This window comes from Musa acuminata, chromosome BXJ1-4 (genome assembly GCF_036884655.1).
Source record: "Musa acuminata AAA Group cultivar baxijiao chromosome BXJ1-4, Cavendish_Baxijiao_AAA, whole genome shotgun sequence".
In the NCBI taxonomy this organism is placed as follows: domain Eukaryota; kingdom Viridiplantae; phylum Streptophyta; class Magnoliopsida; order Zingiberales; family Musaceae; genus Musa; species Musa acuminata.
Genome location: NC_088330.1, coordinates 40,076,209 through 40,093,311, shown reverse-complemented (window position 1 = coordinate 40,093,311; position 17,103 = coordinate 40,076,209). Strand labels below are relative to the sequence as shown.

General features: G+C 39.8%; 2 protein-coding genes across 4 annotated transcripts; one reads left to right on the top strand and one right to left on the bottom strand.

The window, feature by feature from the left end:
- Positions 1 to 160: 160 nt before the first annotated feature.
- Positions 161 to 3,614, top strand: LOC103982731 (NADPH-dependent aldo-keto reductase, chloroplastic). Of its 2 annotated transcripts, none has more exons than XM_009399728.3 (4): positions 161 to 637; positions 882 to 1,513; positions 2,435 to 2,701; positions 3,188 to 3,614. In XM_009399728.3, exons 2-4 carry the CDS (start codon positions 944 to 946, stop codon positions 3,434 to 3,436), a joined length of 1,086 nt encoding a protein of 361 aa, XP_009398003.2. In that variant the 5' UTR covers positions 161 to 637; positions 882 to 943; the 3' UTR covers positions 3,437 to 3,614. The 2 variants fall into 2 exon arrangements, with proteins under 2 accessions (XP_009398003.2, XP_009398005.2); XM_009399730.3 differs by lacking the exon at positions 161 to 637 and adding an exon at positions 647 to 794.
- Positions 3,615 to 9,834: 6,220 nt separating this feature from the next.
- LOC135668337 (cytochrome P450 86B1-like) lies at positions 9,835 to 16,637 on the bottom strand. 2 transcript variants are annotated; one of them, XM_065178473.1, is made up of 3 exons: positions 16,497 to 16,637; positions 11,316 to 13,613; positions 9,835 to 10,456 (listed from the first exon to the last, which is right to left on the bottom strand). In XM_065178473.1, the coding sequence occupies exons 2-3, from the start codon at positions 12,549 to 12,551 to the stop codon at positions 10,082 to 10,084; spliced, it is 1,611 nt and encodes a 536-aa protein (XP_065034545.1). In that variant the 5' UTR covers positions 12,552 to 13,613; positions 16,497 to 16,637; the 3' UTR covers positions 9,835 to 10,081. The 2 variants fall into 2 exon arrangements, with proteins under 2 accessions (XP_065034545.1, XP_065034546.1); XM_065178474.1 differs by having other exon boundaries at positions 16,508 to 16,628.
- Positions 16,638 to 17,103: the final 466 nt, after the last annotated feature.

The window sequence follows — 17,103 nt, the reverse complement described above, 5'->3', positions numbered from 1 at the left end:
TAACGCCTGGCCATGTGTGGGACCCCATCGACACATCGGATGGTGAACTTTGGGGTGTCGCAAGGTGGTGGGTGTTGGCCGGAAGCAGACCTACGAGTTTGGGGGCAATTGGGTAAATTAATCTTCTATGGAAGTGCTACGAAGCGGTTACCGCAGCCTAACTCGTCGGAGATGCCGGCCTCGATCCCTCCTCCGAGTTTGGCCGCTCCTCTTCTCTTGTCCCTCGGAATCATCCCCTACACAGACCGCTGAAGAGTAAGCAAAAGAGGAGAGGAGTGGGGAAGTCTTGGATACTGTTTCCATATCGTCGACACGCGGTAGGTGGAGGTTGGTGGGTGTGGGCCGTCGCATTTTCCTCCGCACCTCGCTTCGGTGAACAGCGCTCGTCAAAGATCTCAAAATATCTTTAGAAAATCTATCTTCTCTCTATCTTCTTGTATTGATCGTGATATGGACGAACACGTGGCTTTGGATTGCGATGTTCCAAATTTTGTGGGGTTTGGGCCTGCTTACATTTTTCCCCTTTTTCCACTGTCGGCGCCGAACACCCTCGCCCCCCCCTTAATCCGTTTCTGAGCGTTTGGGCTTGTGGATTGGTGGGGCTGCTTCCTTGCATATGAAGCAAATTCTTCATCTGGTTTGTATCCCTTCTCCCTTCTTTTTCTCTTTTTCTTTGGTAGATGCGTCCTACGAGTTCTTTATGAATTGGACCGTTGACTACTCTGGATTCGTATGTTTCAACACCATGATCATGATCGTCGGATGTTTTTGTGCTAGTTCTGCGCTCATCTTCTGTAAAAATCTGATCTTGCTGCACTTGTGCAATAATTTTTGGTTTATTTCTGTGGGATTTGCTATATGTATTAATTGTTTGTTCATAGGTTCTTCAAGCAACTGAGGATTGCTGGAAAGGTGAGAGATTCTTTTTGAATAGGTTGGAGGAATGGCAGGGAAAGGAACTACTGTTGCTAAGAACTACTTTGTGCTGAACACCGGAGATAAGATTCCTGCCATCGGGATCGGAACATGGCAATACGGAGGCGACCTCTGTGTGGAAGCTGTGGCGACTGCGTTGACGGTTGGGTACCGCCACATCGACTGCGCCCATCTCTATGGGAACGAGGTCGAGGTGGGGAAGGCGCTGGCCGTGGCTTTCAAGGGTGGAATCAAGAGGGACGATTTGTTCTTGACCTCAAAACTGTATTGTGCGACTAATTCGCATAAGAGGGTCGAGAATTCTGTGAGAGTTTCGTTGAAGAGCCTGGGGGTCTCCTACTTGGATCTGTATCTTGTGCATTGGCCTGAGTGTTCGGCTTTCGGGGATGCCACTGATCCTTCATGGAAATCGGCAAGTGAGTATCGTCAGTTCTCACAACGGTTAAAGCCGACATGGGAGGCCATGGAAGGTCTTGTGCGGACCGGGCTTGTTCGTGCCATTGGTGTTAGCAATTTTGACATTCACCAGATCAGAGAATTGCTCCAATTTGCAAAAATTGTTCCAGCAGTCAATCAGGTTTGGTTGATGATTCTTTAATTATATTTAATGTTTATTTTATGTCTGCCAAAAAAGAATATAGTCCTTCCGAAGATAAATCATCAGAAGTCTCTTTATATGTAACTATATTAATTGATCTGCACTTTACTAACTGGAGCCTTTCATGTTTAGATTTTGGATGATGTGAAATGGGTTTTAACGAGTAGTGTTATTTTGGGTATACTTCCCTTTGACTCCTAATCAAAGGATGGATTGACCATGTTATACTCTCTCTTTTTTTTTTCTTTCTTCATGATTACTAGAGGAGATGAGTCATCTAACCTATATTCTTAGTTGATACTCAAGAATTTTACGTTAGTAGGTGCACTGAGGTCACTGTTGTTCTATGCTTTTCTTGAGCTTTTTTTTTTTCCTGAATCTGTGTCTATCATTTAAATAAGCTGTCTCTCAAATTTTTTGTGTTGTTAACCATGTAAATTGAATACTGAGGGTGAGGCATAGTATCTTATAGCTATCTGCATGAATTTTGATCTAAGATCTCATGATTCAATTATGTAAGTATAGTCCGATTGCCAAGATTATATCAAGTCGTTACAGAATGTCATTGGTAGAGTAGGACTGATAGGAATACAGTTGAGTTTACAATGAAAATTGGATGGAAACTGATGATTTGAGGGACTTAATGTGTCTCCAGGATCTGTGTGTTGGAGATAGTTGATGATCTAAGATGATCATTAAAAATTGGATGCAATGGTTAACGATGAGCAATAATGAAGCGGACTGCTAGAGCTCATCCCAATTCACTTGGATGATACAACTTTTTTCTTTTTTCAATTTAAGGGTGGATGTGAACAACTGCCTATTTGCATGAGCTACTAAAGAGCTTTCCCTATTCTTTGCAAGTTTTGTATTTATATCTGATTGTACAATAAATTGTAGGTGGAGTTGCATCCATTCTGGAGGCAGGATGAACTAGTGAAATTCTGTCGAGAGAAATGCATCCATGTATCTGCTCATACTCCACTCGGAGTACCCACCTCTCGAGTGGTTCCAATGACCAGTCCCGGTCTTTCTGACAGTGGATCAGAGGATGAATCTGGAACTCCTAGAATAACATTCCGAAGGTCAAGATCAGTGCATGGACCAATGATGCAACTTTCTGTCGTTGCAGATATTGCAGAACAACATAACAAGACACCAGAGCAGGCAAGTTTGAAAAAAAGTACTTAATTTCGATTTTGGGCTTTAGTATTTAATCATTTGGGTCCTATTTACAGCTGTTAATTTCCATATAACTTTGTATTATATAACTCTGCGATACTTGATGGATGATTTGATCAATGTGTCAAAGAGGAACGAACAAAAATTCTTGGTTCTAAGTTAACTTGCAATTCAGACAATAAGGTAATTTAACCATTAGCTTCTCCACTTAGCTCCGTCAGGTAGATTACTTTGAGTATTATTGCAAGTCCACTTCCTTAACTTCATGTGTATATTTAATAGGTTTAGTGTAAGGATTTCTTGTCATCTCGGACATGATCAAGTGTGAGGTAAAATAAATCTGCAGCATAGTTATCATCCATCAAATCGGGATCATGTTTGATGCTGTGGCATCATTCTGCATCTATTTCACCTTTGTCTTCAGGTTTGTGCATCTCTTCTTGATGGATTTTCTTTTCAACTTCCTAATAGGTCATTCTGAGGTGGGGACTACAGCGAGGAACCAGTGTCCTGCCATGCAGCCTAAATTCTGACAGGATCAGGGAAAACATAGACATCTTCAATTGGTCACTGACAGATGAGGAATGGAATAGGATGAACGGGATTGAACCACAGGTATGTCTTTTCGGAAACGGGCCTGTGAACACATCCGAAACTGGCTTTGTTCCAGCAACTGGTCCTCTTCAGGCCGTGCATGAGATTGAAGATGACACTGAGTAATTCTAAAGGCTTCTATTCATCCAAGCTCAGATACTGTAATCTCTTATTTTAGAAGGCAGCGAATTTGGCACAGCTTTCTGCACACATGTTATGTCTGTCCATGAATCTATCTGTTCAACAGACAAATATCATTTTGTAACTTTGTTTGTTGTTAGTGTAAATTAAGGAAATTACATCATATTGTTATGGATCTCAATTTCACTATTTAAGTTAGAGTACTGTAACAGGTGGACCCTAACAAATTCATATATATATATATATATATATATATATATATATATATATATATATATATATATAGGAGACAAAAAGATGCAGAAACCATAAAGAATGCAAGAGTGTATCAAATTTCAATGAACACCTCAAAGTCATCATAAAAAAAGCATAATATAATAATACACTTCAGTAGCAAACGGGAATAGTTCGCGGGCCATTCCTCTGCAGCAACCCTTGTAATATCACCCTCTTCTTGTGCTCCATCGAGGTGCCATTGGCTTCCGCCTGAGAAATTGCAGGGTCGTCAACCACGGCCGTCATCGTCCTCGGAAGGGCCGGCAGATACGAGCAGGAGAAGAGGCAAATCGCAGCGGTTACAGGGCCGGAAAGAAGCATTACGGCCATCGTCAGTGCCATGACCCATAAGCCGACACACGGCCCAAGAACAGCGGCTCGGTCCGGGTCACCGGATTTACTTGCCATAATAAGCCTGGACCGGTCTTGAGGCTTCCGACGTAATTGGGCCGGTTTGTTGCTCGTGTGAAGATTTGGATGCTTGGATTCGCGGCTGCGTCGCTGCAATAAACATGAAATGAACGGTTGGTGATCATCTGGAATTCTATCTTTAGTTTGAATCCTAATGTGGATCCAATACATGATATATTCATAGACTTGGGTGCTTAAGCCCTTTCTAAGCTTATGAGCGGATCGGATCTTCGAAGAGTTACGGATCATGATCCGAGTCATCATCAGATGGGCTCGGATGGTGGCCATCGAAGGGCTATGCTTTAAGATTCCCGCAGCCCACGTACATGCGCTGCGGTCTCTTCTTACATCACCTGCGGCAAGCTCCGACCCCGGCCTTAGCGGCCGCGACCGGAGCACCAAGGTTGAAATCGTCGTCTTCTTGTGAGGTCGTGACCAAAAGAACCACGGAAAGAGCCTCCACTCGGTGCAATCGAGAGTGATACTACTGCAGAAACGAAGGAAAACGAAGCCAACATGAGTTACATGGCAAACCTTGGCACAAGACTTAGAGAAGAGACTGTCTCGATCAGCGGCGGCGGCCGGAGCATCGACGGCTAGACTCGTCTTCTTTCTCGCCCTCTTCTTTTGAGGTTGTGACCAGGAGAGCCATGGAGCGAGCTTGTGTCCGGAGCAGGCACACAGGGGCTGCTGCTTCGGGACATCGGACTGCTCCGACACCGGAGAGCCTTGAAAGCAAGGGAGGCAAGACAGGGACGGCCTCTTCCTGCGTTCAACTCTGGACATTCTTTTAGAAGGGAATGCAATCTTGTAGTATTAAGCTGTGTTCGATTAAGCTTATATCCATGGGAACCATAGGAATGCTTGTTATCTATCTACTTCTACTGCTCTTCTAATATCAAGCCCCTGTGATCTCATTGAGGGCATCAATCTGAGAGAGATCGCAAGGAAACGTAGAAGAGAAGTGCTTCCCACACATCTCACCTTGAAGTCTTTGGGCCTGGCTGGAGAATAATGATTCTTTTTGTTATTAGTCTCAGCCTCATTTTGCATGATAATTGATTCAGCTTATAATATGCGCCAAACATTGAATCGAAAAAGAGAATAATAACATTATGTTCTTCTGATTACCGCTTATTTTGCTTTGATCATATTCAAGTATTCATTCAGAGAGGGAGGAATTGTGGTAAGTGGACGCCAATTAACTCTGACGAGTGCAACAAAGAAGTGCTCGGCCACTATGCTGAGCTGACTTGAGGGTGGCCAACCTGCAAGCTATCACATATCTGTAGTGTGTGTAATATTCCAATATCGACTCCACATTGAAGTACACAATCTAAATGTTCAGCAGCAACTAAGAGATGAGCATTAGAAACATCTTCATACCAATCAGTGATACTCTTCAAGATATCAAATCTTGTGAGGAACTTGTGTCTTTAGAAAATGAAACATGATAGCTAAACATTTAGCCAACTTCATTAAAGCTCAAAATATAATTATTTTTAACATTATAAAAATTCAGACATTTTATTTTTTGTATACAAGATATATATATATATATATATATTTCTTTTCCAACTGTAACCCGACCACGACCCAAGTGGTGCTAGTCTTTAGGTTAGCGTGATTAGGTTATATATGGGTTAAGTTGGATGGGATTACACAAATTATACTAAGTTAAAGGGCATTTAAAAAGGTTGAAGTATAAAAATTAATCCTAAATATAAGGTTTTGTTGGGCTCAAGTAGTCCCTTATCGAGCTCGAATTGATCCCTATTAGATCCACTTTGGATTGACTCGATCGTCAAAATTGGTCCACGATTGGTTCGAATCGTCAAACTCGACCCGTTGCTATCCTATAAATAAGTTTAATCATTGCATATATTTACACTTAGAAAATCCATTCGATCTAAAATGTCAACTATCAATGATTTTTTGGTTCTCCACCACAACAAAATCTTTCTTTAGTCCGTATAGGTTATATCGTACATAGATAGATTGATCAAGCAACCACATTTATTTGGATCCAAAGATTTACATATCCTACGGTGCCCCAACTAATTGGGACCGTCAACAAAGAGCACATCAATAAATACTTAGTCGTCACCACGGTACAACTATCCGTGCACATTTCATGAATGATAATCTAACTAGCATGTTGGTTATATTTCATGAATGCAAATATAAAAGAGCAATTAGTAATGATGGAGACGAATAATTGCAACCTAAATGTAGTTGATCATTTATGTTGGTCAATGCAAATCGTGGCTAATTGTATGGCTACGTGTTCTTACTTGCACATTCGTTTTAGCCTAATCATGTCATATTTATTCGGATGGAGCTTCAGTTCTAACTACTACAACTAAGTCGACGATGATGGCGACGACAATTAGGTTTAGCTACATGGATGAGTCCTTGCAAAAAAAAAAAAACTCTATGATAAGATCCAAAATAATGCATGTGATCGATCGAGCGAGCTCGTAAGATGTGGACTTTCAACCTTGGCTCATGACCTATACAAATAAGCATCAAACTAAGTCCACTATCGATCGTGTTATGATTTGTTTGAAGAATTCAAAAGAGATAATAGACATCAACCAAACGAGTTAATTGCGACGTGACATGAAAAATACGAAGAGAAGGATGCCTCGGCGAGTGGTATACGGATGCACCTACCTTTACTTAATGGTGCTTGTCACTACTAAGTTGCACACTCTCAACGACTTGATGTATCCTCTTTAAATTCTCTAAGCACCACGCAAAAAATGCAAATATGTTTGTGTGTGAAACATGAAGCTAAGAATAATGTAGTCTTTATTTTACGCTTGAAGAATAACATCTTGTGTTCTTTCTATTTGACACGAGTAGATGTAGTAGCAGTAAATTGTGAAGTTAATGTGGAAAAGGAAAGAACGCAACACACCACGAAATTAAGTTGAATTGTCGAGAGATACAAAAGTAATGACATAAACGTAGACGAGGGTGGCGTGTTTTGTGTTCGTTAGTGGTCGAAGTCAGCACTGCCAAATGCATTTATTACGTAGCCTTTGTGTACTTCATGTGAATTAACTTCTGTTCCCAACTGCCCAACTACTTCTTTGCCATGGTTATCATAAAGGAACAGTTTCGTTGAAAACAAAGATAGGATTAATTATAATTTTTTATAATTAATTATTTTTAACAATTTGATTTTTTATATTTTTAAAAAAATTAGAATCCTTATACTTATAAGAGTAAAATATTTAATCTCGTTTCTTCTGATGTTGTCGATTCTATTGACGAAAATATCATACGTACTCATTGGTAAATCAAAATGAAGCAAAGTCAGCGTATGCTCAATGGTAAATTATACGATATTTTTGTCAACAAATTCGATAAGGAGAAACATAGTTAAATGTTTTATTTTCATAAGTATAAATATCCGAATGTAATTTTTGAAAGTATAATGATTGAAATACTAAGGGTAGATAATATGTAATTAACCCCACAAATATAACATTAGAGAGAGAAAGAGAAAGCAATATATTCATAAAATGTTTGATTTTTTTTTCTCGATTCTTATTATTTGATTAGTGTTTTTCTTTTGATATTAAGTTATTTAAGAATCGGTATTGAATATAAATGGTTCGACTCTTTTGATTTTCCAAAAGGAATTCACTAATACCATTAAAAATTTGATATTTGTAATCATAAGAAAGGTGAATATTTCTTGTTGATTATCTCTTAATAAGTCAATTATTTTCTTAAAATGATGCAATTAATGGTATAAGAAGTGTATTAATTATAAGACCATCGGACACTTTTTCTTATATTTATATATGCATATTGTCACTGTACAAAACAATCCATGCGGATCACAGGGGCAAATATAAATTATATATAATGGATATAATAAATGTGTGATGGGGTCACCAAATCCAACCTTTCATCATCTCTTAACCCGCCATAAACCTCATAATACTATACAATCAAGCCAAATTCATCAAACATGTTCATATACCTCTCAAAAGTTAATTGGCATCCCAAACTCAAGTATGAGAAAGATAAAATACTAATAGAGTTAGAAAAAAATGTATGATAAATCACATAATAATAGTGAAGCTAAGCGCATGATAAAGGTGGATAGGGTTCTATGCATTCACAATTATCACAGCTTATCACATCCAACACTACCAACAGTGACTTAGAGACCAACTCCCCGTTTACCACACAGCCATAGTTATCAGAGATGAGGGGTATGCTTGAGCAGAAGATGAACATTATTAGAGAGCTTTATTTGATGTGAGATGCCTCACTCATCATCACATTTTTTTCTTTCAGATAAATAAGTATAATTAGTTATTTGTTAATTCAGAAAGTTCACAATCATCGATGGATTTAATAATAAAAAAAGGTTTTTTTTATGTCCAAAATTTATTTAAAAAAATCAAACACAAGTCATAAAATGTTTTCCTTTTGTGTTCTTGGATTTCTTGCAATAGGTTAGATTGTGGAATCAGTAGGAACAAGCAAAAGACCAACAATGTAAGTGACTGATCCAACTTTTGGTCAATGGTGAGGTTCTAATGCTTCAAGAGTCTGACACCAATGGCTTAACGATGATTGTATCTATCATTAAATATGAATACAACTACTACTCACACTTTAGTTGAATATGTTTTCCAAATAATATTATGTGTGGCAAAATTTCTAACCAAGAGTTAATTAAATTCACTATATCCATAATAGCTCACAGTCATTTATTTATATTTACAATAAATATAAATATAAATATATTTATATTTACAGTATAATTTTTCAAACCATTATCATTTACACGCATGTCTATCCATCCACTAGCGTTTTTATAAATACGTTTTATCATATATTACTGATATAGTTAATATTTCAAGCCAATCAAAATCGAAAACAGTATGACCTAAAGAGAAAAACATTTCTCGAGATATTTCTTATTTCACGAATATTCCCTCGTCACTTGGTAGATAGGAGGTCACTCATGTAGGGACTTGGATTCAAACATCTTAATTTCAATTCTTGCGTAAGATCTCGAATCGACTTGAGTTTGGAGTGTTTGTTTATGATGTTGATGACAAAAAGGACTAATATCTATACTAATCTCAGAGTGTTTGTTTCAACTCTTGCCTAAGATGTGGTATCAATGACTAATCTTTATACTAACAATTATCGAAAACCATACACGCTTAGACCATACATTTGGTGGGTACTCCATTACATTGGAGAGAGAGAGAGAGAGAGAGAGAGAGAGGTGAGTGAAGTTAATGACTAAACAAACGCTAAAAGTGGAAAGGTATGCATGATTAATAGTGGGGGTGATGGTCATTAATTGGGATTTGTCACGATCACAGCTTCCATGCTTGCGTTTCTTTTGACCTACGGAGGGCACACACCGAAGGGAACACACCATTTAAAGCCTTTGTTATTTGTTATGTCAACAGTTACCCATCCGTGCCATACAAAATTCTCTATTATCCATCCTCATAAGACTCTTAAGGTTGTGTTTATTTACCCTTCAAAAACCCTTCATTTAGACTATTATTTCGATCCAACGCATTAGCTCTGACTTCATATACTGAGAAATACTATGTGATTGTTTCTCTGTTTGACTGTGCTAAGCGTAAGAGATGCATGGTAGGTTTCAGTAAATAATTAATTAACCATTATGACCACCGAAGCCCTTTGTTTGAATGAGGATAGATAGATAGATATTAAATAAAAGTACAGACATTAAAGATATGATATACTTCTTGCTATCACGGTCACTCCAATCTTGGGATACTACAGCATACTTTTCATACTTGCACGCTTCGAATATCGATCGCACAGAAACACACCAATACTACGACATACTTTTCACACTTGCACAGCTGCCACGCCATTAGCTTGGCTTAATTCGTCTTCTCCACTCTTTTACTTCTCGGGGAGCTAAGCTTCGTCTCTCTGGCGGAGGGTGACCAGCAGGCCGTGCTTCATGTACAAGGTGAGCGCTATCTTGGGCTCCACGGGGTGGTCGGCCGCCACCTCCACCCGGTAGCGGTGCAGGATGGATGCGGCGACGAACTTCATCTGGTAGTAGGCGAAGTCCCGCCCCAGGCACAGCCGCAGCCCCCCGTTGAACGCCGGGAACTTGTACGCTGACTCGCTCACCAAGCGCCCATTCCTGAGCCACCGCTCCGGCTTGTAGTCCCTGCAGTCCTTCCCCCATATACTCTCCAGTCTTCCCATGGCGTAGACCGCGTAGAGCACCTTTGTTCCTTTCTTCACCACCGTGCCATCAGGGAACACATCGTCTTCCACAACCTGTCCACACAACGCTGCATTACATGGACAGACAGACTGATAGATAGAGAGATCGATAGATAGAGAATATGCAGCAGTTATTATGAGAGTGCAACAAACTATGGACTGTGTTGTTGACTTCTCCAAGTGTCATCATTCATGGTATATTTCTTTCATTGTCAATAAGTTCAGATTTAAAGGTCAACTCCTCATATCTAATTTGTGGTTGGCCTCTATCAATCAGCATCTTAAATTATTTATGTCTTAAAAATTAAAATATTTTTACTAATTTTGATAAAAGAGAGAAAAAAAAACTCTACTATATTTCTCATTTTTTTTCATATCTTGTATGTCCTTCTTTTTTTTTTACTATAATATATTTTCTTTAAAAATAATTTTTATGATTTATATTTTTAATAAAAATAGATAATCATGTTTTATTTTAAAATTATCAAAAAAAATAAAATAAAATTTTGATCTTGTCTGACAGGCTGATCTACTCGTCCAACCAGAGATCCAATGACTATGGCTGGCCTTTGACTTGACTTGACTTGACCAGCTTCAATTCTCGTGATAGACACGCGACTGTAATCTGTCACCAAAAACTTCTGAGAGTCAAAGATCGACACTAATTAGCTTTTAATCGCTTTCGTTCTTTTTCCTTATACGTTTCTTTTAAGCTAAAATGAGACGAGAAGTGAGACCGAGAGAAGCAGAAATATATGTGCGTGTGTTGACGATCGACATAGCCGTCAGAGTCGATTTTTGGCTTCTTTTCTGTCGTCGATAGGTGTACGGAATTCTCTATTCTTTCAATGTATATTGTCTGTAAAATAAGACTTCATATATAGATTATAATTTCTTGTAGTAGTAGTCGTACCTCCTTGTGGTCCACTGGCACTGAAGGATACAGTCTGAGAGACTCCCTCAAGGCTGCATGCAGATACTCCATTTTCTTCACTTCCTCTGGCTTGAACACCAACTCACCTTCTCCTTCTCCTTCCCCTTCCCTCTCAGCTATTATCTCCCTTAGTTCTTTGAGGATTCTGTCCTCCACCTCCTGGTGCTGGCTCAGCAGCCAGAAGAACCAGGCCAAGGCCACCGACGAGGTGTCGCGGCCGGCGAGTATGAAGTTGACGCATATGTCTCTCAAGAACTTGTCGGAGTATGGGTTCCCGGTTTCGTCACTTAGCTTCGTGAACGACGTCAGAATGTCGGATCTGGTTGCCTTTTCTGGCTCGCCCGATGCGAGCTCCTTCTTCCTCCTCCGGATCACCTCGTAGGCGAACTCGTCTACGCGGTATATGGACTGCCGGAGGCATCGCTCGATCCCGAAGTCGAGGTAGCGGAAAGCTTTCCATATGGACGTCGGAGTCAGGAAGCGTATGGTGGCTGCCTCGGTGGCGTTCTCGAAGGCCTTGGCGAAAGGTATCTCTGGCAGCCCCGGGCGCAGGCAGCCCGGGTCGGTGCCGAAGGCGATCATGCACACATTATCGAAGGTCAGTCGCAGGAGCACGTCCTGGAGATCGAAAGGCTTCCGGTGCTCGTGGGCCTCCGCCAGCACCGGGAGGAGCCTCGAGTGGACGAGCTCCAACAGGGATTGCACCGTCATGGACCGGAACGCCGAGGAGTGAAACTCGAGGCTGGCGGTCTTGCGCTGCCCGCGCCAGGTCTCGTCGTCGGCGTTGAAGATGCCGTCGCCCAGGAGATCCCGGAGCGTGTCGCGGAAGTACTCGCCCTTGGGATAGTTAGAGAACTTGGTCTTGAGCATGTGCTCCAAGTTTCGAGGGTCTGCGGTGATGACACAGTGAAGGTTGGTGAACCACGGGCCGCAGAAGATGAACGTGCCGCCCTGACGGTCGATCATGCCGGTGATCCACTCGTAGATGTCTTTGCGAAGGCCAAGGAGGAGGGACGGCAACATGCCGACCACCGGCCACACCGCAAGGCCACGAACCGTCCCTTGCCTCAGCGAGTGGATGGTCACAAATATGGAGATGGCAAAGAGGAGCTCCAAGACCTGGATCTCCGTCAAGATCCGAGCCATCTCCACATTAGCGGTGGTGGAAGCATTGAAGCTGTAGGAGAAGAGGGTGGTTTGGTTGCCGGAGTTCATGATGTCGACCTCTAGTTGAAGTCCGTTCGTTCTGATGGCACCACTGCCGAGATCAACGGTACATATAGGGGACGGGGGGAGCAGGTAGGGAGTTCCTTGGCTTGCCTTCCTTCGTCTCCAGCCGTTCGATTGGTATGACTAAGAATCACCACAGATTAAATGTTGGTAGGAACCTGAAAAGCTCACATATCGGCCTTCTTTAAGGCCAATCGCTGGACACTGTACTAGGAAAAGGGAATCCTGATCTGACCAGTAGAGCGAAGAATCCTGTGGGGCAGCAAAGGAAGCGATGAAGATGGGGTGGGTGAGGCTAACGAGGCATGAAAATGGTGTCGAGAGGATGGATACTTTATGTGGCATTGGGAAGGTTGTCAAACACAAGTGAGGGTTCATGCATTGCCTGTCAAAGGTTGTAGTAGTTTCCTACAGCTCCAGTTCTTTAGCTTTAATTGAGAACCACCCATTTCCAAGTTTTCTTGGTAAGCCATGTAAATTCTGGAATCATGTAGATGATCAAGTTCACAATTTATGCACCTCATAATAAAACCATCTTTTCTTAGGAAATCAAGTTTTCTTTTCCTTTAGAAAATAGATAATCATATCGATGCGAGATGAGTCATCAAAATCGAATATCACCCTCAGGCTGACGTAGATGATGGTTGACACTGTCAAGTGAGTCAATGTTGCCTACGTGTGAGCAACCCTTTCCACATATTGAGAGAGATTAGATTGCTTACGCAACTCCAAGCTTCACATCTCAGCATTGATTCGAAGAAGATAGTCAAACCATAGCTACAGTATTGTTGGGAATGCTTCAGTTTAGAGAGGGTTTCTTGGTTGCGAGATGGTTGGGCAGTCACCATTGAAGTCTTGTTGTTAATTCTGGAGGTTGAGAGGTTTTGTGGAAGAGAGAAGGCTGTCGATGCATCCCAAACCGAGGCTATCAAATATCTTTAATAGAGAGAATGAGACCCAACTCCCTAACCAGGCAACAGCGGTTGAAGATGTTGATGTCTTTGGAGTATAGTTTTGGATGACATGTTTAGCCACACAACTGTCACACTGTCATCCATGAAAGTGTCACCTTAGCTGAATTTAGCAGAGATGCTAAATGCATACAAATTCGCCTTACACTCAATTATCAAATGAATGTGAGTAGAAGAAGTGCAATGCCATCTTATTTAATATATATATATATATATATATATATATATATATTATGCATTAGGTATCTCGAACCTTGATCGGTCAAATCGTAAAGACGTAACATTACCATTATACTAAGACTCGTCCTCTAAAAATTTCTACTATATCAAAGAATTATTAAGAGGTTCATTAGTCGATCGGCCTTGTATGATATTTCTACTTCTAATAAAAAAGTTCGTTATAAAAAAAATCTCATGATTATAGTAGATATGCTCATGAGAATGAAATCAGAATCTTTCTACCTTTTTAGCTTCTAATTCTATACACTACTGAGACATTATGGTAGTTGGTTCACACACAATTAATAGATCACACATTCTGCAAAGATATTTTTCTCATAAACATGATGATAAAAAATCATTCCACATGAAAACTACGCATTTACAGTAGATAAGACATAAGCTGCTACTCAAGCTAAAGAATGCCTATATTTCACACTTAAATATGATGATGATGAGGACGATGATGATGACTTACCGTAAACATTTAGGCTGCTAAGATGTTCGATTTGGTCAATTTGGATACTCTTATGAGCAAAAAGAAAAGCACAAGTGCTGTTATAAACTACACACAACAGATGCTTGTTGATACTGTCTTTTTTTATTGTCCTGAACAAATAACTATTTCTTCCTCCTTTTCTTAGTGATTTCTGCAGAGCTGTGCTCAGGAGTTGACAATGAACAATGTTTCAACCTTTGGTATCACGATAAGATTACTTCTTTATTTATTTTTATATCGTTGCTGAAATGATTGAGGCCAATCTTTTTTTTTTTAGCTTGCAGGGAAACAAACAATAGGAAAATAGTCAAGGAAAAGGAAGTAATAATAAGAAGAAGTGTGCATCAAAAAACTGAAAGAGGATTGAATTGTAGGCAAGGAAAAATTAAGGAGGCACAGACAAGATTGGATGTTAGATCTTCAATGACGACTCTCCTTTTCTCAAACCCGGAAGCATTTGAGAGTGGGTTTGCAATATAATTGGGGTGCAGTTTACATGACACCAGCCCTATTGCAGGCAGGAGAACATTGATGGACCAACCAATCCTACTGACTGGGGAGGTGGATAGGCCACATTGAGATGATAAGCTCCATGAAGAGGAAGGATGCCTAAATGTTGATGCTTAGTTTCGATTAGGCCCATCTACTCTCCTTAATACTGTTGGTTATTTCATGGTTCATGAAGGCCTAAACAGAGCCACCAGGCTGATGTAGCAACATACATCTTGGATGTAATGGAAGCTCAAGATCAAGATCGCATGCAATATCCAGTCAATGAAATTTATACCTTGTGGTTTTGAGCTATTGATGTCTCTGTGTTTCTACTTGGGAATTGATGACTAAGAGAGCACTTTTAACTTTTTTATCATTATCATTCCATCTAAAAGCCTAAGCATTAGATGAGTCATAACCTATCCACTCGTATTCTTAAAACCTCTTCTCAAGAGAGGTTAGGCTTAGATGATATTTGATTCTATCAACTTGTATTCTTTTGATTTTTTTTCATTTTAGATGATATTTTAGTCATAATATATCGACTTGTATTCTTTCGCTTTAGCTCCTCCTTAAATTCTTTATCTTCATCATTCTATCATCTAACTTCAACGCCTACTTTTTGTGAGTATGTTTTTGAACCAATATCACCCGGTTTTCGATTTGAAAAGCAAAAAAAATTGATTTGTTTGGAAAACTTTAAGAATAATGTATCACGATTAATTAGTTAAGCCAAAAATTTAGGTATAGAAAATTATTTGTGTCGGTAATTTTCTATTTTTTTCAAGTCACTTCTTTCTTTATATAATCACACTATCCTCGTATATCTATGCCTTTGTGCGAGCAAAATCAAATCTTCATTAAAATGCTATGCCAAGGTGGGTAGAATGAAAATCCATAAAAAAAAAAAATTACTAGATTGAAAAACAAATGACATGAAATTTTTTTAGCTTTCTCTCTATTTTTATAGCTTAAAATTAGTTTTTATTTGTGTCGGTAATTTTCTATTTTTTCCAATTCACTTCTTTCTTTACATAATCACACTATCCTCATACATCCATGCCTTTGTGCAAGCAAAATCAAATCTTCATTAAAATGCTATGCCAAGATGGGTAGAATGAAAATCCGTAAAAAAAAATAAAAAGTTAGTAGATTGAAAAACAAATGACATGGAATTTTTTTAGCTTTCTCTCTATTTTTATAGCTTAATATTAGTTTTTATTTGTTTCTAATACTTCAACTATCCACCATCAATCTCTCACTAATTATTACTAACATGCATATATCAAATTGATCCCTTCCTTATGGGTTAAGTATGCTACTATTCAAATGAAAATGGAGTTAATCCACATTAAAATTTGTGACACTAAAATCTTACTGTTTCAAACAAATAGAAGTAATCCCTTTCTAACATGTTCTACAAAGTATGTGATTTAGTGTGGATTCATCCCCTTTCTAATGCTTTCATTTTGGAAAGGAAAGCTGGTGTTCTTGAGGGCTTTAGATTAAAATCTCATATCCTAGAAAAGCTGGTGTCTTCAAGAGTCTTCTTCTCCGAACAAGCTCTCATTATTTTTTGCTTAGTGAATAAGAAGAGACGCTAATGGATGTTCTTGAGGGCGAACACTAGTCCGATGGATGAAACATGAGGAGATGAGCTTGATGCCATGCTTCTGTATGATTAGCGTAAGAGCCAAGATGACTTGCAATTGGCTAAACTAAGAGCAAGGGATAACTCGAGACGAAAACCTGATACTGACTGTGTGATTGGCATAGGAAAGGTTGTAAGCCACCACCTGCTCCTTGTAGTAGCAAACCCTCCCCAGTTCTTCTTCCTCCTTTAGCCCGAGTCTCATCTCCTTGATGCTGTACCTCGTCGATGCCACTGGCCCCCTCGTCGACTTGATTCATTTCACAGCCCACGCAAGTTGCTCAGCTGAATGCCTGCTTTCATGAGACATTCAATTTGGTGTTAGATGATCTGCATCTTCTTTTTAACAGGAGAACAGCCAGCTATCCATGTGTTAAAGAGACCAGAGATAATTAGGGTTTGGTGGTAGATGAAAGCAAGAAGACAGGGAGAGAAGTACTCGTTAGTAGAAAAAGAATGAAGTGACGCATACATAAAACCAATGTGACAAGGGAAGGAGAAGTTGGTGTTGGAGAACTCGACTGATTTTTGCATGATTGAAGATGATGTGCAGAGAAATGAATGCGTGACAAGATGCCATGAGATCCTGAGATCAGAAGGCCTCGTGTCTTCAATATGTTTTCTGGAAACGAAATGAAAGAGATGGAGAAAAGGATCTGAACCTGCAAGAGAGTAGCGAGTAAGAGAGATGATGTGCGGAAGTTC

Coding starts and splice junctions, on each gene's coding strand:
- LOC103982731 (XM_009399728.3), top strand. CDS start 944: ATGGCAGGGAAAGGAACTACTGTTGCTAAGAACTACTTTGTGCTGAAC. Junction 1,514..2,434: donor TTGTTCCAGCAGTCAATCAG/GTTTGGTTGATG, acceptor AATAAATTGTAG/GTGGAGTTGCATCCATTCTG. Junction 2,702..3,187: donor ATAACAAGACACCAGAGCAG/GCAAGTTTGAAA, acceptor ACTTCCTAATAG/GTCATTCTGAGGTGGGGACT.
- LOC135668337 (XM_065178473.1), bottom strand. CDS start 12,551: ATGAACTCCGGCAACCAAACCACCCTCTTCTCCTACAGCTTCAATGCT. Junction 10,457..11,315: donor TGCCAGTGGACCACAAGGAG/GTACGACTACTA, acceptor TTGTGTGGACAG/GTTGTGGAAGACGATGTGTT.